This window comes from Teleopsis dalmanni, chromosome 2 (genome assembly GCF_002237135.1).
Source record: "Teleopsis dalmanni isolate 2A chromosome 2, ASM223713v2, whole genome shotgun sequence".
Lineage (NCBI taxonomy): Eukaryota > Metazoa > Arthropoda > Insecta > Diptera > Diopsidae > Teleopsis > Teleopsis dalmanni.
Window position 1 is genome coordinate 32,226,248 of NC_051847.1, and position 12,134 is coordinate 32,238,381.

Sequence of the window (12,134 nt, forward strand, 5' to 3'; positions counted from 1 at the left end):
AGTTGATAATTTTAATTTTATGAACACAAATTATATATATATGTTTGTATTATATATGCATAGACATATGTATATCTTAATAGTCCAATTAAATTTTTTATACCCATGACTAACCGGAAATTTATCTGACCCACCCTTGGTCATTAACCTACTTAGACTTTCAACGTTGCATTTTTAATAACTTCAATATAAGAAATTTAATTGAAATTTGGAATATTAATATATTATTTATACATTATATATTATTTATATATTATATATGATTTAAATCTGAAGACATTATGAGTAATTACTTCAAAAAAATTTTTTTACAATTATTTTTATTTTAATTAAATAATATTCGGTTTGGTATATGGTTTTATGGTTTCTATAATAATATATATTCATGGTTTCTATAATAATAATAATAATATTTTATAGTGTACATATATTTTACATATATATTTGTTGATGCTTTCTGTTCATTTGTCTTCTATTAAATCTATTAAAATGTTTAAAATTATTAACTCCATTTAAAGTATCAGTTGGTGGTTCAGTTGGTGGCTCGGTTGGTGGTTCAGTTGGTGGTTCGGTTGGTGGTTCGGTTGGTGGTTCGGTTGGTGGTTCAGTTGGGGGCTCAGTTGGTGGTTCAGTTGGTGGCTCGGTTGGTGGTTCAGTTGGTGGTTCGGTTGGTGGTTCAGTTGGTGGTTCGGTTGGTGGTTCAGTTGGTGGCTCGGTTGGTGGTTCAGTTGGTGGTTCAGTTGGGGGCTCAGTTGGTGGTTCAGTTGGTGGTTCGGTTGGTGGTTCGGTTGGTGGTTCGGTTGGTGGTTCAGTTGGTGGTTCAGTTGGTGGTTCAGTTGGTGGTTCAGTTGGTGGTTCGGTTGGTGGTTCAGTTGGTGGTTCAGTTGGTGGTTCGGTTGGTGGTTCAGTTGGTGGTTCAGTTGGTGGTTCAGTTGGAGTTGGTACTTCGGTTTTTCCATCCAAACAACTTTGAAGTTCAGCAGAAGTGCGATCGTAATTGTCAGTATACACACGTTCTGATTCATATGTGCATCGATCTTTTCGATTATCGATTAAGCGAGTTTGTTCTTTCAAGTCATTAACAGCAGTAGCGACATTTCTTGATATAGAATTCATATCCTTAGATCCTTGGGTAGCCTAAAAGGAATTCAAATGTTTTGTTAAATTTATTTACGAATTCACTTTTAAACTTAAGCTTACCTTATTTTGGTAACATTCAAAATATCCAATTGCGTCAGCAATGACTTCACAATCATTAAATTCGGCACAAGATTCATCTGTGGATGACTTGATTTCTTCTCGCTTGCCTGTCACTGAATCTTCCAGGTCCGCTTTCTCAGTTTCTGCAGTTGATTCACATAATCTAAAACTGGCTTCATATTGTTCATTTACTTCTTGCAATGCTGGAATATAGTATTGGAAACATTTTGTTGTTGTTTCAGGACTTCTTTCCAAATAAGAACGAGACTGCATCATTATTTCCATTAAATTCTGCTCAGCAAAAAGATTCACTTTAGCTGATACATTAACATTTGCGAGACCCAAACAAAGTATGAGAAAACTTATTTTCGTTAAAGAAAACATTTTTATTCTTTTGGTTTTAATTCAAAAATAACTTTTACTAAAATAATTTTAAAAATTGTTGTACTCGTTAAAAGCTTCAACTGTTTCTAAATATTTCTGCAAAATTTTTTTGTTTTTATATGAAACGGTTAAGTCTTATACTCTTATAGTATTTTATGGCCCCCAATAAAGGCATTCAATTTTATTGCTAATTACTCTTGTATGAAGAAGCTTTTCAACAGAATTTACTAAAATTCTATCAACATTTATATATTTGTTCAGAGAAATGGTCTTTATCACAAAACTGTTTCAAGTAAATTTTTATTATTTATTGATGTCTTTAAGAAAGTTTCGATTCTTTATTTCATGAGAAAATAAATATAAAATTAACACAAGGGTTCTAAGCTCCAGACGAACCCTATTTCGTAGGTTACCGTATTTAATTTAAAATAAAACTTTATCGAAATTGATGACTGTTAAAGTCCGTGCTAATTCTGAACATGTTGTAATTAAAAAATGATTTCTTCTGAAATATCATAAAATCTTAACCGTATTTTATTGAAGGACCTAAATATCTCCTATGGTAATTGCTAATAAATACTCTCACTACAAATTTCTGTTGCTCAAAACTCGTGGTTACTTTGGAATTATACACTACACTACTTTTTAAATATCAAATCATTCAGATGCATAGAAGATGTTAAAGTCTACCATCGACATTTCCAAACATTCCTACCAATTTTCCAATTTACCAATTTACCAATGATGATTTATACAGCTTGATCAACAGTAATAAGTGAAACTCGTAAAGAAGAAACATAAAGGCAATTCAGTCATATACTTTCTATATTACTATGCCTTATTATGAAACATCAAAAACTGGACCTCTGATATGTTATGATTCCGATTTCTGCGGTTCTCTATCATAAACCCAGTGAGAATCTCGATATTCTAATTACTTGAAGTTAGGAATTTATTTGAGAACGCTAAATATAGAATATATCTCTAAACTAGTCTCTGGTTGTCGTAGTTCATGCAGTTGTTTTTGTACTTGAAAGAATTTTTTACAATACGAACTTTGAAGGTCAAAGATAAGTTAAAAGATTCATTAACCCATCTAACGCAGTATAAACTCCTCTTTAATTTAAACTTGATTGCAATATGGCTATTATAATAATATTTCCAATTTTTCTCATGTTATCTATTGTTAACAGATTTAAAAATCTTATAATTAATGGACAGTATTCTAGTAATATTCATATATAAAATATTATTAATTATTTTTTATTAAAGCATAAGACATATCCATTATCTAAATTGATGGGAAACCAGCGTTTTGACGTCACATTATGTCGTTACCTTTTAACGTTACATTATGACGTTATCTCTTGTTGTTCTCATTTGAGGTTACTGTTAAGATATTATGTTAATGCTATTAAATTAACATATATGTAGATGACAATGTTTAAGAGTAGACAGATTTTTTCCAGCTAGATCTTTGCATATTATTTTTTACAACACTGTTTTATTCGTAAAGAATTTTTTATTTTTAATTGTTATTAAATATAAAATAATTTTAAAATAAACATTAAATCTTATTACTTATAATTCTAAACATAGTTCTTTAGCTCTGTATCTAATCCTGCTCCATATTTGTTTATACAATTCATATTCACACCAAACACCTGCCAGCCTAATCTCCTCATGACATAAGATAATATTTTTCTTATATAAAAACTAGAAAATAAATTATCATTAAATTAATTAAAAAAAAATTAAAAGTACGTGCATTAAATACAATAGATTAAGTCATATATTAAGTGCTTGACAAAAAAAAAAATTACGAATTATTCAATATATATTTGATTTGTTCTTCTAAAAAATTACCCCAGATAATTTATTGGTTGCGTTTCCGCCGGTTTTTTATTATCAACGGAAGTAATACTTCGCAGTTCACTTGCAAAGCATTGAAAATTTTTAAAATTCTTTACAAATGATAAAGAACGGAAATTGTTTACAAACTAAATTAATTTATTATTTTTATTTTGGTAGATGGTTTAATTTTAAATTTAAAATAAACTATGGTGCGAGTAAGAAGTAACAAAAATATTTCCTCTTAACTTATGACTAAATGAAGTCATAAATTATTTAATAATTCACAAAATAAATTATAAAAAAATTTACATTTAATTTTAATGATAATTATTTATACAGTATTCTATAATCATATAAGAGCGAGTCAAAAAGCCATTCAAATAATCGAGTATATCATGTCTTATTTTAATGATTCATTTTTATTCTCTAATAAAGTCTCACTTCAATACAATATATTTGATCCGACGATTCTCCAGCTTTTCTGAGCCCATCAATTAATTGATTTGTTCAAAATAAGACTCAATTTTTTGTTGATAAATCGTTTTCCTTTCACCCATTTTTTCGGCTTTGATATATAATATAAACTATATAAATAAATCAGGTAAATAATAAAGTGATTCTTATCAAAATTCTTAAAATTTTGCAATGGCGGTTACGCACGTGTGCATCCATGCATTATCAAGATATAGAAACACTTTCTTCGTTAAGAAATTGAAAGTCAAAGACTTGACACTGAAATTGACTAGAAAAGATTACGTACCAATCGCTTTTATAGTGTAATTTGATAAAAAGTAGTTGAAACAAATTACATATTTTCTTTGTCTTCTATTTTTTTTCTGTATATGAAAGTATTGAGAATAACCGACTGAGACTTAAACCTACTTATATCAAGTTTTAGCAATGATTTGAAAACATTACTTAACACTTAGGCAGTGAATGTTTTTTGTTTTACGAGTTCCATTTCAAATGTTCCGACAAAAGCATATATTTGATGGTCTCGTCATCCTTCAAACAAAATAAACATTAGCTGTTCTTAGCCAGGTTAAAACGAGGGAGATTTGACATTATCTATGATGTTGAGCCACAAAAAAACAGTGACATTTAGGGATATTACGTAATGGAACGTCCGTTTGTCTGCCGACACAGTAAAGCATACAATGCAAGCAGTGTAGGAAATTTCATTCCAGTAATTAGGGGCGAAAGTTGACCTAAAGGGCCTTAGAACTCAGAATTCTAGCTTTATCTATGTTAGAAGGAATAGCCGTGATTTCCATTGTTGAAAGGAATATACGTAATATCTGTAAATACTATTTTAAAATCCCAATACGGTTCATATCTTCGGTTATGATATACTCTAAGTATTTGTTACACCCATATAGGTCATAACTTATTCACACCCAAATGATTGTGTAAAATATACTTAACATATGCATACAAAATCACGTATTTTCACATGTCGATCTATTCATAGAATATTACTGATTTAGTGGAGAACTACCTACTAAGTTCTATCAATTCGATAGAACACCTCCAGTATTAAAAGTGAATAAACGAAAACTTTTAAGTTAATTTCCTGAAAAGTGTAATGAAAATTTTATAGTATAGTGGTATACAATTTTTATATGAGAGAAGATATGTTTGTTTATTGATATACTCGCTTTTTCCCGTAGTGCAAAAATATATTCAGATCGATCGTTTTCTAGCTTCTAAAGAAATATGGAGTTCCATACAAAATTTGAGCGTTAATAGCTAAAATTTGATTTTAAGTAAAAAGTAGTGTAGGATATGATTATGAGTTGATATCATTGATGTAAGATGGTCCTAACTGCTTCTTATCTTAATATTTTATTAAACTCTTTTTATACGAATATATGTGTGCCTATACTTTAGATAAAGAATCTTATCTGTTACAGGAGTACATTAGCTGCTTTCCAAATTTCACGTAATCATAGTTGTAATCATTTTACAGATATTATAAATGATTAATATATACAGTGCTGCGCAAAAGTTTAGGACTGCCTCAAAATTTTTTAATACTTCAATTTCGTAAGGGTATGTAACGATTAAACAATTTTAACTAAGTACTTTTTTTGTGTGTAAAAAATATAATAAGAAATTGAAATCGATTGAAATTAACGTTAACTATATTGAATACATAGTTAACTATAGAGAGAATTTATAAGGATTACTCTATTTCAACCTCAACGACTATAGCTCCAGAACTTATACAAATCGGTAATCCTTAATTAAATGTCTTATTTTAAAACAATTCACTGTTTCCATGTAGTGTTTTCCTAATTGAAATATTCTAATCAGAAGGAAAAAGTAATAACAGTAAAATAGGAAAACTCTAAACCTGAACATTGCAGTTTAAGTGCGTCGTTGGTTCAGTGTGTTAATATGCAAGCCTCAGTTTGAGATAAGACAGGGTTTGATAGTCTGGCACTTGCATTTTAAATATTATATACCAATATTATATATTATTTAAAGTAACTATATATATTTGCAAAGACCACTGACAATTGATATGTGGTAATATTTGAAAGAGTTATATGGTTCGCCCATAAATTTTACTGAATTTAAAATTAATTCTTAGATTTAAAATTTTATTACTATTATTTTTTTTCTATTTAAAATAGATTACTGGTCAAAGGAAATATTAATGTTATCATAAAAAAATTCTACAATTATTATGATATACCAGTAATGTTTGAGAATTTTAAACCTAATATATATAAAATAAAAAATTTTTAATTTTCTTTTGTTATTTATTTTTTGACAGTAGTAGCCTTCAGTAGTAGGCAGTAGTAGCCTTCAACTTGATACAATTTTCCTCACAAGGCTTCAATTTCTACAACCGTTTTCAATAATAAATTATGTTAACGTCTCCAAAATATGCATTTAATGTGGGTACTAGCTCTCAATTTGATCGGAATTTCTACCATTGGAACTGTACTTTCTATTTGGAACATTAATCTGACAAATAAGTAGCTAGGTAAATATAGAACGTAAGGGTTAAATAAGACACAATTTAATACTTTTTAAAAAATATTTTTTATACATTTTTCAGAAAAATGTGCGAACATAGAAGTCAAGTACGGCTTTGGGTCAGTTGATTAAGGTGCGCTGACTCTAAGCTTCAAATTTGGCAGGACACTAGTTCGATTTCTTGTATTATTGGAATTATTTCCAAGACCACTCATGATGGGTATTTGGCAATACCCGATTTGGCATACATCTGTATGGTCAGGCACAAATTCAATTAATTAAAATAATATAAAATGAATTTTCGTTGTTGTAATTCACTACTGTTCGAAAAACCTCTATATTCATTTAAATGGGAATGCTTTAGATATATATTAGTTAAACACATAATAAGTGAAATCAATATTTTCTAAGATTTAACTATGAGTTTTTTTATATTTATGCTATCAGTTCCGCTGTAGTTTTTAGAATTGATCTTTTTTTAGATTATATACTTAAAATCTTAAATAGATTTATTAGACCCAAAATAATAGTCGAGTTTATTTTTTTTTAAAAAAAATTATATTGCATTGTGTTTATTTTTGCATTTAGCAAGGGAGACTATGATAAGATGTGACTAATTTCATGAATTTTATTAACTTCTTTAATTTTATAATTAAAACTTGTACTTAAAAGTTAAACTAGTAAGAGTAATTAAATATTGTGTAGGTAATGTATTGTTTCTAATGCTATCATTATTAACACAAAACACTTTGAACAATAAAATTTCTTAAAGATAGGCACGTCTATATATAAATATATATATATATATTTAAACTACCTTATTCATATTCAAATTGTACGATTTCATATCAACCTAATAAATATATAAGCTTTTTATGGGGATCATAAATAATATCATTTCAGAGTATTTCGTATAAAACTTAAAGAAATTAAGCTTTAATAGGTAGTATTATTTTGCGACTGAGTGAAGTCAGACGAATAAACGAAAATTAAAAAAATAATTCGAAAAGTTTTGAAGGAATTTAAAATCACAAAATGTACGCTCTAAAAGTGATATGTTTAGTTTTGTGCTTAAGTTTTGCGACTGCAAAAATACATCGCATTCACAACTCCGAACTTAGTCTACTTAATATTATGTTCAATTCACGTAGTGCACTAGAAAATAGTCCACAAAGATCTATGGCATGTTTTGATTACTATCTACCCAAATTGAATGCTATCGCATCAGAGTACGAAAGAAGTTTTGGAATATGCGAGGATAATGCAGATGCAGCTAGGGTTGATGTTGAAGAAGCTAAGGACCCTGCCCGTAATAAATTACAAGAAGACGTTGATGGTACCTGTAATCAGTTTAGCACTTGTACTGATGAATCATCAGCTATTCCATCATTGGAATGTTTCAAAAACAAAGTAAGTATATAATTTTCATATCCTTACAATGGCATGAGTATGATAAATGCTATTAAAATACAAATATTGATTCATGTGAGAAACTTGGAGTTGATATGAATAATTCTATATGTAGAATTTTTTTTGATAAGACCAAATCTAATAAAATTTCATTTAATTTTTTTTCAATTAGGCTTCTAATAGTGCAAAATCCATGTTAAAAGTTTCAGATGATGCTTCGGATATTTTGATAGAACTTCGTGAGGAATACGTAATTATTGATAACGCAGAACAACGCTGCAAAACTGAAGCAGAACGTATTTACGTTCAGGACAGCAGTCAAGCTTCTGCAGACATGCAGGATTGTTTAAATGGCAACTCTTCAGTTCCACCAGCAGATACCACAACAATCCCTACAACAACTGAAGATGATACCACAACAACTGAAGATGATACCACAACAACAGAAGATGATACCACAACAACTGAAGATGATACCTCAATAACTGAAAGTGGTGAAGACGACGAATCTGATGAAATGCCGGAAGAAGATGTTGATATGTTACAGAAATTAATTAAAAAACAAATTCTTAAAATTAAATACTAAACAAACGTTTTAAGTAAAAAATGTTTGAGAAATAAAAGCTTATTTATTGCAAAGTAAGAAAGTAATATAAAATAATTATTTATTAAAAAAATGACAGATTTTTTGAATTTCTTGTATTAAAAAAAACGATAGAATAACAAGTAAAATATATATATATATATAGGAGTAAAGTCGAAATTAATCGAAGGACTATACTAATACATAAGTATTATTAAGTCGTCAAGACATTTTAATAAGACACACCTTCTTTTCAAAAATGCTACTCTAATTTTTTGAAAAAACAACGCCATTCTTCTATTCCCGAAGTAAAATTTGTAGCTGGGCCACAGAAGTAATGGCAATATCTGATATAAGCTAAAAAGTCTAAACTTAATCTAATCTGTTAACTTTTATTTCCTGTTATAATCCGAGAATTGCAGTTGCATTAGAAACTTTTATAGATTTGTTATTTTAGTGGAACTATTAGTGTTAATCGTTTTTTTTTATTACAATCGTCATTTTATGCAATTATTTAGTTTTATCAATACTATTATCTTGTACCAATATAGTAGTGCCTAAAAAATAAAACGAATTTATTAATTGCATCCTTTAAAAACAATAACTCTTGAACTATATACGCAGTAATAGTTATTTATGGTATGAGCAATAATATTAATTGTATATGCAAAAATTAGTTGCTTTAAGGTGTGAAACTAAATAGTATATAGTATAGTATAGTATTGAGTATAGAACTACAATTTTTGAGTCGCATTTACACTTTAGTTTTTCGCAGCGACTTGTTGATCTACTTTGATAATGAATTTTATGTCTTATAACAAGAAATCTATTTCAAAAAAGGGTGAGAGTAGTGAGGAAATTTTCATATCGGAAAATAATGTTGTTAGATCAAATAAATTTATGGGTTGAACATAAAGCTATTGCCAAATATCCGCTATCAGTAGTCTTTAAAAAAATTCAGTCCCTTAGAATTTTTTTTTTCTGGAATTTGAAAAATTAAAACTCTTAAAACATGTTTGTAGATCCAAAAGTAATCCAAAGAAGGTATTATTTTCTACAATTTACAATTATTAAGTTCACTTATATAGCTGTCGTTTATGTGTTAGTTCTAGTTAATAATAAAGAATTGCAATGGTTGTTTGTGAATAAACAACAAATACTGATAAAGTTTTAAATTTGAATAAAGCAAATTAAGTAAATGTTGGCACTGTGTGTCAATACATAGGTCTACGGTTCAAAGTTGATAGGTTTTAATTGCCTCACACTTGTACTCAAATATTATTTATGATCAATTGAGTCAATAGATTTTTCCAAAGACTACTGTTGTTGAATATTTACTTGACTAAAAATTATCTATTTTATTTATTTCGGCTATTCTCAGCAACGGGCTGTTAATACTAAATTATTAGGTAAGTAAAAATTTTCCGCAACCTTTTTCTCACCAATATATATATTGTTTCTTGAGATATTATCTCTTAAAGTTGCAAATGAAAAAAATGTACATGAAAAAATGTACAGCAAGTCAGCCACTGCATGCTTCTGACTTTATTGGGCTCCTTCAATTATATAGTATCAACATATAGTCTAGTGGATACAGTTTGGTTACCAGCTGTCAAGACCGGCTGTTGGTGCCTTTAGTTTTCGACTCCAATCAATAGCGTTGTGGGTTAGCATTCTTTAACATGATATATCAAAACCTTGTATATTTTGGACCATTCATCTAGTTTTTGGCGATCTCTGCTTCGAATACATGCACATTTCTACACCATACATTTTATAGGATAGATTTGATCAGATTTGATAAGGTCTGCAGCTTATTTATTTCTGGAGTTGTTAATAGGTGTATTAAGGTGTTTACAAAATCGTAAGATTTTATTTTCGATTTCATATGATCAACAAGGATGTATATTTATGATGATAACATGAGGTACAGAAAAGATAAATTAACAGATGCAGCTATATTATCAATGATACTTTTTGTATATAATGCCACTAAGTATTCCACCTGATTCTCTGCTTAATATGTAATATTCGTCATAAAGTATATGATAATGTATTGTCACGTAGTTATCTTCGAACATAATTGCATGATTTATAAGCTACCTCTGTTTAATGGTGGATCCATTTCAATACGTTGAATACAGTAACAGCTATCTTTCTCTTTAACGAACTTGATCCCACTTAACCTCTATTGATACAAATGCTTTATTTTCTGCAGAAAAACTTCTCAAACTGCGTATAATTTTAAAATAAAGAATTTTATCATACAAAAATTACAAAAAATTTTCTTGGAAAAACTCACACAACAGGAAATTGTTAGCCGAAAAATGTGTATATTGCATAAATTAACTGAACCGATTTATTTTTAGACTCAATATATTGTTAATATTACTTGCATTAATAGACAATCAAAGCCACTCTTATCAGGGGGATTACATGGCACTGATTATAAACTTTTTTGCTTTTGTTTTTGGGCAACCTCTAATGTAGTCGCATTATTCATGTTATGAAAATCTGATTTCTTTCGGTTAATCAATTTATTTACCTTTTCGTTCTTATCATACAGAAAAAAAACTGACCACACACTTGGGTACAAACAAAATTGATAAAAAATAAATTAAAATATAATCAATAAATTGTATATAATAAATAAAAATCGATTTCATATAAAAGGCTGGATAGGTAGTAATTAAAATCATAGTAATAAAACATAACTCAAAGAGTGAACACTAGCAAGTGTGGTAGAAATAGAACTACATAAAACTAATAACAAAAGTGAATACTAAAATTTTTACTTTAAATAATTTAATAATTAGTGATATAAAAATGTTTATTAAATCCATATTGGCAATTTGTTTGTTGGCCTATTGTGCCAGTGCCTCTGATATCGATATTGATATGGATCCAGTAATTGCACAGCATCAATATGCAATGCGCATTATGATACGTTCATTATCTGGCAACATGAATCGCGATTTACCTACCGCCGATCAATGCTTCGATTATTACTTGGATCAAGAAAACGCTATTTATAATGAGTATAGCCGCACTTACAGAGGATGTTCAACGACTGCCAGCGATGCTAAGAAAGCTCTTTCAGATGAAAACGCTGAGAAACGTGACAGTATGATTACACAGAGTAAGGCAGTTTGTAGTGGTTTGGAGAGCTGTTACGATGTGACTGACGGTTTAGCTTTCTTCACATGCATGAAAGATACTGTAATTTTAAAAATGAATAACTTTAATTTCTTAGTTACAATTGTGTATTTAATTTTAGTCATCTAAAAGTGTTTCAACAGTATGGGGATTGGAGACTGACTCTAGTAACCAAGTGCAATACTTGGAAATTCAGTATCAAAAAATTGATAATGATCAAAAAGTCTGTTCAACTGCTGCTCGTAATAAGTATATTGGCGATATGGCAACATGCAATACTGATTTAGACAGTTGCTTAGCTGGTGGTTCAACTCTTCCAACAACCGCAGCTCCCGCGGATTCCACTACTCGTCCACAACCAACAATTGAAGATACCACTACTACTTCTCTACCAGTGGAGACCACCCCAGAACCAATAACTGAAGAAACTACTACTGTTGCACCAGTGGAGACCACTTCAGAACCAATAACTGAAGAAACTACTACTGTTGCACCAGTGGAGACCACCCCAGAAGCAACAACTCCAGAACCTCAAACAAGCGGAACACCAGACTCAATG

General features: G+C 29.4%; 3 protein-coding genes across 3 annotated transcripts in view; 2 read left to right on the forward strand and 1 right to left on the reverse strand.

Moving 5' to 3' along the window:
- Window positions 1-432: 432 nt before the first annotated feature.
- On the reverse strand, window positions 433-1,590 carry LOC119674272 (protein TsetseEP-like). The gene is made up of 2 exons (XM_038085404.1): window positions 1,201-1,590; window positions 433-1,137 (listed from the first exon to the last, which is right to left on the reverse strand). Exons 1-2 carry the CDS (start codon window positions 1,582-1,584, stop codon window positions 433-435), a joined length of 1,089 nt encoding a protein of 362 aa, XP_037941332.1. The 5' UTR covers window positions 1,585-1,590.
- Window positions 1,591-7,382: 5,792 nt separating this feature from the next.
- LOC119682478 lies at window positions 7,383-8,454 on the forward strand. Its single transcript, XM_038095929.1, has 2 exons — window positions 7,383-7,836; window positions 8,009-8,454. Exons 1-2 carry the CDS (start codon window positions 7,462-7,464, stop codon window positions 8,420-8,422), a joined length of 789 nt encoding a protein of 262 aa, XP_037951857.1. The 5' UTR covers window positions 7,383-7,461; the 3' UTR covers window positions 8,423-8,454.
- A 2,791-nt stretch (window positions 8,455-11,245) lies between these two features.
- Window positions 11,246-12,134, forward strand: part of LOC119674273 — a 1,357-nt gene continuing 468 nt past the window's right edge. The window contains exons 1-2 of the mRNA XM_038085405.1: window positions 11,246-11,638; window positions 11,697-12,089. Coding sequence (XP_037941333.1) covers window positions 11,246-11,638; window positions 11,697-12,089 — 786 coding nt within the window. The remainder of the gene's footprint in view (window positions 11,639-11,696; window positions 12,090-12,134) is intronic.

Excerpts from the sequence above, each read along its gene's own strand:
- LOC119682478 (XM_038095929.1), top strand. The coding sequence starts at position 7,462 with ATGTACGCTCTAAAAGTGATATGTTTAGTTTTGTGCTTAAGTTTTGCG. Across the intron at positions 7,837-8,008 it reads TGGAATGTTTCAAAAACAAA|GCTTCTAATAGTGCAAAATC; the intron begins GTAAGTATATAA and ends TTTTTCAATTAG.
- LOC119674272 (XM_038085404.1), bottom strand. The coding sequence starts at position 1,584 with ATGTTTTCTTTAACGAAAATAAGTTTTCTCATACTTTGTTTGGGTCTC. Across the intron at positions 1,138-1,200 it reads TTGAATGTTACCAAAATAAG|GCTACCCAAGGATCTAAGGA; the intron begins GTAAGCTTAAGT and ends AATTCCTTTTAG.